The following is a 10,100-nucleotide window of genomic DNA, read 5'->3' on the forward strand; positions in this document are numbered from 1 at the left end:
AAAGAAAACTAAAATATTATCTTAAAGATTTCAAAATAAAACATTACAAAGGAGGTCAACTGCAGAATACATATTTAACACAAACAAAATTAACAAAAAACCTTAAACATTTCAACAAAACAAACAAACAAAATTGCTTAAGTGAAGTCAAATATAAAATGCACATTTAAAACAGTAATGCTCTGAATGTCATTTTGGGGCATCTTGGGTTGTGGGGTAGGGACGAATGACAGTTTCCAGAAAAGCCTGTCCAGCCTTCTGCTGTTGCTGCCACCAGAGGGATCTAGACCCCTCCACCCCACATGGGAGGCACGGATCAGAGTCCTGTTCATCTGATTTGGGCTTGCCAATCAGAAGGTTGGTGGTTCAAATCCCTGCGATGGGGTGAGCTCCCATTGCTCTGTCCCAGCTCCTGCCAACCTAGAAGTTCAAAAGCATACCAGTGCAAGTAGATAAATAGGTACCACTGCGGCAGGAAGGTAAACGGTGTTTCCATGCGCTCTGGTTTCCGTCAGTGTCCCGTTGTGCCAGAAGCGATTTAGTCATGTTGGCCACATGACTCGGAAGGCTGTCTATGGACGAACACCGGCTCCCTCGGCCTGAAAGCAAGATGAGCGCCGCAACCCCATAGTCACCTTTGACTGGACTTAACCATCCAGGGGTCCTTTACCTTACCTTTTAGCATCTGTATCTCTGTGAATTTGTTTTAGAACATGAGAAAACTGTACCAAATGGGACCCATTTGGTCTGTCGCTTTGTTTCTTCCAAACTGAATGCATGCATGTGGATGATTAGAGTGTGAATTATTCTACTTCCCCTTGGAAAACTAGTATCACTTCAGTCATAACAGGGAAATACATGCCCTCTCAGGCAACCCTTTGGGTATAAAGGTTAGAGATTTTTGTTATTAAGTGTTTTATCATTTAAATGAATAAGATGAAGTTACCCCCCCCCCCAAAAAAAAAGGTTCCATCTGTTGCTTATATTTCTATTGTTTTGGCAGGAGCAAGCAGGGAATTATAATTTTGGGGACTTTGCTGTTCCTGACGACTTTTACAGTGACAGCCCTGCTGTCATCGTTCTACAGGCTTCCTGTTGCAAATCCTCATGATATGAGGTAAGTTTCTTGAAACTGCCCCCTTCAATAATAGGTCACAATAATATGCTGGGAGAGATAACAATAGGTCACAATAATAGGTCACAATAATATGCTGGGAGAGATTCCCAGCCAGGAATCTAATTAATCAAGAGAAAGTAATTCTGTATGTCCGAAGTTCTTGAATTTTTGGAAACAGAAGTTGGAATGGCACCCTGAGGGAAAAAAATTGCACTTAATAGAGATTTCATCTGACTGACTCACTTCATCTGCCTAATGTGTTTTTCTCCCAACTGATTTTTTAAAAAAGGCAAAACCTGTGAATTTTGAGAAGCAAATAAACAGGTGGTGTTATCACACTTCCTTTCAGAGCAGAACACTTGGGTTATGCCATGTTTGTTAACAGCAGCAATATTCAGACTTGGTACTCATACATTTTATGCCAGGAGAATCGTTCCATCTGAGTCATTTGCCAAATGTTTTTGGTTCGAAATAGTTATCTGTGAATGCTCTTTCTCTCCCTTCAAGCCTTCCGTATAATCTTTTTATAACCTGTTTCCAATATGCTGCAGGAAAATGGCCACTGTGATGTATTTCGCAGAGTATTACTCAAAACCTTACTGCCGATACGGTCCATTTTTAGTTGGCATTCTTCTTGGGTTGTACATGAACCAGCAGCGAACCCCAGTCCTAAGGACCAAGGTAAATGGGCGTGTTTAACAAACATTTGGGAACCTATCTACACAACAAAATGTGTATTGATTTTAAACCATTTTAACTGCAGTGGCGTCCTCCAAAGAAATCTGGCACAGGTTTGGTGAGGTTTGCATCGTATTCCAACATGACCAACAGTGCCATTCAGAATATCTGGAACTCTGGATCCCTCCTGAGAATGCATTTTTTGTTGTTTCATTTCTGATCCTTTTCCCAAGTTTAACACCTACCCCACCCCCTTTTTTAAATTTACAACAACCAGCTGGTCGGAACTGGCTAGCTCTCTTGTCAAAACGCATTAGGAAGATGGGACTATCCTCCTGGGCAATTTCTAATTGGCTGCCTCAACCATTTATGTCAGAGATGGAGCTTCTTTCACTTTTGGCTCAAACTACACTCCATCTGAGAAGGGAGACTGGCTTCAGTTGGTCTCAGATCCCCCAAAATATGTGGGCTATCACCCCAATCCCTCCTTTCCTTTGGAACTGTTAAGTTGTGGGCGGACACAGCAGACGACACAGTGATTTCCAAAATAGCTCTTGTTTATTCTCAGGCTGGAACAGAAGTGACCTGAAGGCCTCAGCAGCCTGCTTATATAGAACTCAGCTACAACGCAACAGTAACAACTTTCCACAGTTAACCAATCCCTGAACGTCCCTTTACAATCCCTCTTTTGCATATGCTGACCTGAGTGAAAACTGCAGCAGAATGAACTATATACACACACACCCCTAGTGGCCTAGGGTGAGAACTTCAATACATAACAGGAACCATGTGTATTGGGGGACCAAATATGCTCTGCAAGAGACTAATGCCCTCTCAAACTATCTTGTCCTGTAATGAATTCTGTACATGCTCTGAAATGCCAAGGTTCCACTCAGAGTTGATGGTGGCGATGTGTGGTTCTTTCCTTCCTTTCTTCCTTCCTTTCTTTCTTTCCTCTGCTTTCTCATAACCCCCTTTCCCTTCTAAAGTTCTTCGGTCTTAAAAGGGTATTTCTCGGGAAGATCTTCCTCGTACGTTAGATGCACGGTTATAAAGGTATCCCTTGTGCTCTAAGGGTAGTTCATAAGGCTCTGGAAGATTTTGTATCCTCTGGGCTTTGGAAGAGTCAATCTAAACCTCCTTACTGGCAGATTTACAGGGCCAACAGTTGGGGGATAACATCATCCACTGTAATGCAATTGGATGATGTGCTGTGTGCGTCCTGCTATCCACACTTTTTTTTTAGAAGGCAGAAAGGTGTCACCAAGGCTTGATCCTCATAATGGGGGCTTCCTTCCAGTATGAAGAATAAAAAATAAAAACAAGCAGGAACTGCAACAAAAATGTTGCAGTGCAGAGTGCTCCTGTTCAGGGTTCTAGTAGCCAATCATGCTGTCTTCCAGAATATTCCATTCCTCCTCTCCCCAGTGTTCTAGCCTCTCCCAAGAGTTGGCTCGTATTCTGTTCCCTGTCTTTGGTTCCCTGCCTTCACACACAGCCATACAAATTGAAGGTTTTTTACTTTTTCTTTTTTTTTAAAAAAAGTATATTTCCGCAAACCTTGGGGTCCCTCCAGACTGACTGATATTTCCCTTCTTGTGCTTTGATGGATCCACGCTCAAGGAATTAATTTTGCTGTTACAGTATATGATGAAACAAAGAAGGGACGAGTCCATTTTGCACAAGCGACATCATTCTGCTGCTGTGAGCCGTTGATTAAAGGTTCCCGGAGCACTGCTTGTGGGCCCCTTTGATTCCAAATATTCAAGCCACCTGGAAGTGCTGTGCAAAATATTACCTCTGGGGCGAGTGTTGCCTTGAAGTGTTCCCACTGCAACCTGGAGAGCGAGAGAGAGAGAGTGAAAGTGACCTTGATATGACATGGAGAGAAGCTTGCGCATTTCGTGGCACACAATAAATGGGGGCGGTTTTGGCAAGGGGAGCAGCAGTCTCGAGAGGAGAGCAAGATGCAATTGCAGCATCTAAGGGAGACTTTGTAGTTAAAATGAACACCATAAAAACAAGAGGGGCCCACGGTCTGTAGAACAGCCATGTCATATTCCAGTTTTGATTGGAGCTGCCTTGCTGGGTGGGTGACAGGTGTTTGTCTCCTCTCCCTTTTGTGTCCTGTATCCCACTTCCCCAGACCTAAATTTGTAAACTGTGGTTATTATGCAGGGCCCAGGAGGGTCCTTGGTTTTCCTATCCACCCAAGTGACGTATTTTTCCGTCTACAAGACGCCCCCATGTATAATATTTTCGGGGACTCAGATTTAAGAAAATGGGGGGAGATGTATCCATGTATAAGATGTATACGGCACCCCCTAATTTTTGACATTATTTTTTAGGGGGAAAAACTAGTCTTCTACATGGAAAAATTTGGTATTTGGTGGCTGAAATATTCTATTCCTGGCAACCTTAAAATTACTCAATTGTGAGGATTTATGACTGTTTCAAGATGTTGTTGTTGTTACAAGTTTTATTTTTGCAATTTTGTTGTTTGTTGTCTTAGAGGGGGAGGCTGGGAGGTAATAGTAATTCTTGTTATTTATTATTTTGAAGGAAGAAGCTAAATTTATTTTGATTTTGGGTAATGCATGCATATATCATAGTAAGCATTGTTTTAGAACAGTGTTTTTCAACCACTGTTCCGCGGCACACTAGTGTGCCGCGAGATGTTGCCTGGTGTGCCGTGGGAAAAATTGAAAAATTACTTTATATATAGTCAATATAGGCACAGAGTTAAATTTTTTAACATTTTCTAATGGTGGTGTGCCTCGTGATTTTTTTCATGAAACAAGTGTGCCTTTGCCCAAAAAAGGTTGAAAAACACTGTTTTAGAAGAGGAATTCCCTCCTATGAGAGAGAAGCGTCTTTCATCTGCAGTCTTTTTAGAAGTTCTTTAATTGAAATAAGCACTTTTTACAAATCTCCTCTACATCGGTTGGTTTATTTTGTTCAGTTAATCTAACTGTTTACAATGCATGAAAGACAGCAGGCCTAAAATATATGTATATTTTATCATTAAGTGCCTGAAAGCTGAGTAACTGAACTGAGTAAACTAAATATGTCAGTTTGCATTTCTTAGTGCAGAAAGTATTGATGTGATGTGTATAGATCTTTTCTATTCTACTTAATTCAAGAGGGTTCTGGAAGCTTCTTTGTGTGAAAGAAACAACCAAAAAGTTCATAATGTTTGGGTTATTCCTTCAGAGAAGCTGAGTACAGCTGTCTTAAACTTGGTACTGTTATCTCTTCTGTCAAGGTCATGCTGACTATAAAAGTAGGGCCAGAAGGAGCCTGGGTTTCACTTTCTCTTTCTATCTCCTTTCCTTCTGGTGTGGTGTTCGGTATATAGTGTTTAGACTTATTATAAGTTATTGTAAGTTTAAGTTAAGTCTGCTGCAACTGCATTTCTTATGGACAGGGCCAATCCTGAATGTATTGGATTTGTGACCATTATGCTCATTTGCCTTCAGAAATTGCCTCTGGTCTATTTTTTGGGAATCCTGCAACGTGTTTAAGTTTTCACTCTGCTAACTATACATTGGATTCTACTCTGGATCAATATTGAGTAGAATTGAGAAATGACAAAACATCCATTGAGAGGAACATTGAGAGAGACCACCAGCAAGGCATTGTAACAGTTGAGAGAGGCAGCACTGGATTTAGGGCAGTGCGTGCAATTGCCCCACACGGGGCACTGAGCTGAGAGGGCGCAAAATAATGATAGTAATAATGTTACCAAAGTCTGTCCATGACAGGAAGAGAAGGCCTGAGCATTCCATTGAAAGAAAAGCAAAGTCGCTTACTCCAGATCTGACAAAAGGACCAGGGTCAGGAGGAATTGTGCTAATGAACTAAGATGCAATCAAACGTCTCGTTCTTGTGTTTCCGCAGGTGCAGGCTTCCATCGGGTGGCTTTGTGCAACGTTTTCCATGTTTATGGTGGTTGCTTTGGCCTATACGTTACAAGACCCCCTCGACTACTCACCTGCCACAGCCATTTACCAAGCTACTCACCGGACGGTGTGGGCTATTGCTGTAGGGTGGATAATTTTTGCGTGCGAGGAAGGCTATGGAGGTACTCTATAGAGCAGGAGTGGGGAAGCTCATGCCCGGGCAGTGGGGCGAATGTGATTCTCAGAGCCCCCCCATCTGGCCCTCAGGAGTGGGGATTTGAACCTTGGTCTCCCAGGTCTGATCCAATACTCTAACCACTACACCACAATTGGGTCTTCAAAGGTTTGTGATTTGCTCCCTTATAGGTTTCATCAATTGGATGCTTTCATGGGGCTTCTGGTCGGTGGTTGCCAAAATCAGCTATGCCTGCTACTTGGTCCACCCAATGTTGATTTTGTTGTATAATGGACTTCAAGAAACGTCCATGCACTACTCGGACATGAATATGGTGAGTGATTAAGGATAGACGGATCTATCAATTTCGGTTCTCTTCAGGATCTTGATTTTTCCAATTTTAAAATTCAGTTCCTTGCATTTCTGCAGCAATTTGAGATTTTGGTGTTTGTTTGTTTGTTTTAAAAAAAACTCCTCTTGAAAATTTGTCACCTTTTTAGTGCAAATTTCACATTTTTGTGTGAAGTTTTGCCAAACACACACATTCTTTCAAAGCATTTTCCATAATCTAATACACTTTGGCATGTTATTTTCACTAATATATACACTTTTATGCACATTTACCCTAGTATTTTTTGTTTTATTTTTTGGAGCACATTACTTGGCTGCAGAACTGCATTATGATCAGAACAAAATTCAAAGCTCTGTCTCTCCCATAGCTTGCATTAGCCTGCATCCAGCCTAAGGCTATGCAACTCCTGGAGAGGCTTCATTATCACATCTTTCTCTGGCTGTGCCTGGGAACAAAAGACCAAGAGTCAACTCCTTTTCAAAATGGAGATTTGAAATTGAATATCTTAATCACATGATCTAAGGCTCGGTTGTCATATTTCAAATCCGAACACAAAACTTGTTGACCCCTTTTTTGCAAAACCTCATTTTTTTTTGAAAGTTTGTGAATAATTTTTCTATGAAAGTCACCAAAATAACCACATGGGTTGCCATACACCTGGGTTTCCCCGGACATTTAATCAATTTTTGGAAATTCCTCCCGGACCCAATTTCCAAAGTACAAATCCTGGATGTGTCTTAGGAATTCTGGACGTATGGCAGCCCTATCTAAGGTTAAACACTCACGTGAGAGCTAGCAGAGAACACCAGTTGATTAATTATCAACCTGTTAGAGCTCAGAGAGCTTCAATATGCTTCAGTGGCATGTCCCAATGTTAAACCCTTTCAGCAATATGTATACAGCCATTCTCCATTTCAGCATGGCTGTCAACTTTTCCCTTTTTTAAAAGGGAAATTCCCTTATTCCGAATAGGATTCCTCGCAAGAAAAGGGAAAAGTTGACAGCTATGCATTTCAGTGTGCTGTTAAACAATTATGCTTAACATATCTGCCCTTATTTCCATTTGCACTTATCTTTTTAGTTCTATCTGTTCCTTGGACACTGCCTGATGACTTTCATGGTTGGGCTGGCATTGACGGTGATGGTTGAGATGCCTCTGCAAGCGTTAAGGCGGGCTGTGGCTTGCGTGTGCCGACAAGTGGTTCAGCTGTGAAGGGGGAAGCAGGAACAGTGTGATGTTTTTAACCCTCCCCACCATACCCTTTCCCTTTGAAGGAGAGGTTCTTCTGCTGCACTCCAGAAGAACTGTACTATAGTGATGAAGATCTGAAAATTTGCACCCCAGGCTCTTCAAGAGTGATGTGGCTAGGGAATTTCAGAATCTAGTCTTAATGGTCTTGCCAGGCCTCCCCTTTAGATGGCTAGTTGTGAAGCACACAGCTAACACCCTTCTTCTCTTCATCGCCTCTGTTCCATGCTTTGCAACTGCTTCTGCATTCCTGCTATGTTACAGTGAACAAACGGTTTACCAACCCTAGTTAAAAGAAAAGAAATACTCTGAGCCCATGCAGTTCCGCATTTTTAATTCACTGAAATCAGTCGTTCCTGAACATTTTCGGGCCGCCACCCTCTTGGCTCCATAAACTCGTCCCCAGTGCCCCCCCCTATAAAATGCATTGTTCACAACAGCAGTTTGCACAACCCACTAAGGAATAAAATAACACAATAAAATTCAAAACAGTAACAATTAATCTTATCCAAAATCCAATTAAAACTATTTAGCTTACTTATTTCAACAAATGAACACTATCCAGTGATGCCAACTTTTCAGAGTCTGGTAGTCATTCACACCTCCAGTGACACCCCCCCCACACACACACACACCTGCTTGCCTCTTAGTGCCCTCCCTTGTATGGGAAATTCATCTGGAAGAAAAAAATGTATCGAGGAGTTAGAGTTAGTGATCTGACATGGTTACCCTTCCTGCCTCTGTTCCTTCCCCCTCCCTCGCTCTTGTTAAGTTCTTTGATGGTGTGAGAACAGTCTTTAATGTCCTGAGAAGGTTGGGAGGAAGCGACCCCCCCCCCCCATAGCTGCCTTAATCAGTTGTGGAGGATAATGCTGGGTACCTTCATTGATGTTGGACATTGTTTTGAGAAAGTGAGGCATTGGGAAGGGGTGGCTAATAGATTATCTGCATGTAGGTGGTCTTGGAATCCACACAGGCGGCTATCCATAAAATCGGATGGTTTGGGCAGAGTTTCTTGGAAGCTCATGCATGGACTGATTGGCCGCAGGACTGTGCAAACTGAGGCTACCTGGGGGAGTCACTTCGCCGCTTCTTGAGGGCTTCCAAGTGGTAGATTGAAGCGCTTGCTTCGTATCCTATACATTGCCCACTGTTTTAGAATAAAAATATTTAATCTTCTCACTCACTTGTGTATTTTGTACTGCTTCTGAATCTCATTTTAAAAGAACTACCTTGCCTTTGACAAGACATTTCCCCCCCTAGGTAATTCTAACACCCCTCACTAGGGGATGTCCCCCCCCCACTTTTGGAACCCCCAATTTAAATCATAGCATGTATGTGTTAATGTATTTTTAATCTTTGTTGGAAGCCGCCCAGAGTGGCTGGGGAAGCCCAGCCAGATGGGTGGGGTGCAAATAATAAATTATTATAAATTATTATAGCATCCTCCTGGCTACAGGAATATAACGGGAGTTTGCTCCTCTTCACCTTATGCAAATAAACACATTGCCTTGGGAATAAATGGCATTTTGTATGTAGAACCTAGAATTGTAGAGGTGGAAGGGACCCTAAGGATCATCTAGTAAAAACCCCTGCAATGCAGAAATATGCAGCTGTCTCATAGGGATCAAACTCATGTAGAAAAGGTTAATATATATTTTTAGAGTAAAAATATCAAAATGGGCATCTTGTAACCAGGTACACACTTGGCTGGTCATCCCGACTATACATACAGTATATATATAAAATAGGAAAGAAAGAAAGAATGCTGTAGGGACTAGCACAGGCATAGGCAAACTCGGCCCTCCAGATGTTTTGGGACTACAATTCCCATCATCCCTGACCACTGGTCCTGTGAGCTAGGGATCATGGGAGTTGTAGTCCCAAAACATCTGGGAGGGCGAGTTTTCCTATGCCTGGACTAGCATCAGCTCCAGAGGGCCCTTGTACACTCATCCTAACCCGGGTGCTGATGAGGATTAGGCAACTTTGTAGAGGCTCCTAGCCATTATGGTTGTATCTTTCTCAATAGCAGTTGCTGGAAACTGCAGGAGGGTGGGTCCTGCTTTTGGGTTTCCTGCAGGCATCTGGTTGGCCACTGTGAGAACAGGTTGCTCAGTCCCTTGGCCTAATCCAGCAGTTCTTTCATGGGCCTGTTTACTGCTGCTGCCCCCCCTAATCACCTGCCACTCTCTGGGTGGTCATTTTGGGGTCTGTGGGGCCCTGGACTTTGCCTAATCCGCTTCAGTCCTCTTCAGTTCTCCTTTCAAAGTTCTGTCGCCCATCCTAACTGGCTTTGTGAATATATACAGCTTAGTGCATATTTCAGCTTGTTTTCTATTTAAACGTGTGTTGCTTTGGAGAAACAAAGAAAATTAAAACAAGTTTCTCAACTGCATTATTAAGCATTCCCTTCTCGCCTCCCCAGAGCCAAGCATTCCTGTGAAGGTCAAACTTTGCCCTTAGGTTTTCGCATGTGGGATCAACTGGGCACAATCTTCTCCCGTGTGTTTAGCCTGCATTGATTGGAGGTGTGAACAGGACAGTGTGAACTTCAGGCAGTGAGTTGTCAAGGAGGCAGAGTCCTGATTTCTAGCTTGGTGTTATCTTTTTCTCTGGCTGGGTGG

The 10,100-nt window shown here is 42.6% G+C and overlaps 1 protein-coding gene across 1 annotated transcript; it reads left to right on the forward strand.

Annotated features, from left to right (window-relative positions):
- The first annotated feature begins 4,388 nt into the window (after window positions 1-4,388).
- On the forward strand, window positions 4,389-7,437 carry LOC117055271 (O-acyltransferase like protein-like). The gene is made up of 4 exons (XM_033164727.1): window positions 4,389-4,406; window positions 5,696-5,879; window positions 6,064-6,206; window positions 7,306-7,437. Exons 1-4 carry the CDS (start codon window positions 4,389-4,391, stop codon window positions 7,435-7,437), a joined length of 477 nt encoding a protein of 158 aa, XP_033020618.1.
- Window positions 7,438-10,100: the final 2,663 nt, after the last annotated feature.

The sequence above is a fragment of the Lacerta agilis genome, chromosome 11, assembly GCF_009819535.1.
Source record: "Lacerta agilis isolate rLacAgi1 chromosome 11, rLacAgi1.pri, whole genome shotgun sequence".
Taxonomy (NCBI): Eukaryota; Metazoa; Chordata; class Lepidosauria; order Squamata; family Lacertidae; genus Lacerta; species Lacerta agilis.

Bases quoted from the DNA above. Each gene is read 5' to 3' on its own strand.
- LOC117055271 (XM_033164727.1), top strand. The intron at 5,880-6,063 runs GTACTCTATAGA...GCTCCCTTATAG, and splicing joins GTGCGAGGAAGGCTATGGAG to GTTTCATCAATTGGATGCTT. The intron at 6,207-7,305 runs GTGAGTGATTAA...TTATCTTTTTAG, and splicing joins ACTACTCGGACATGAATATG to TTCTATCTGTTCCTTGGACA.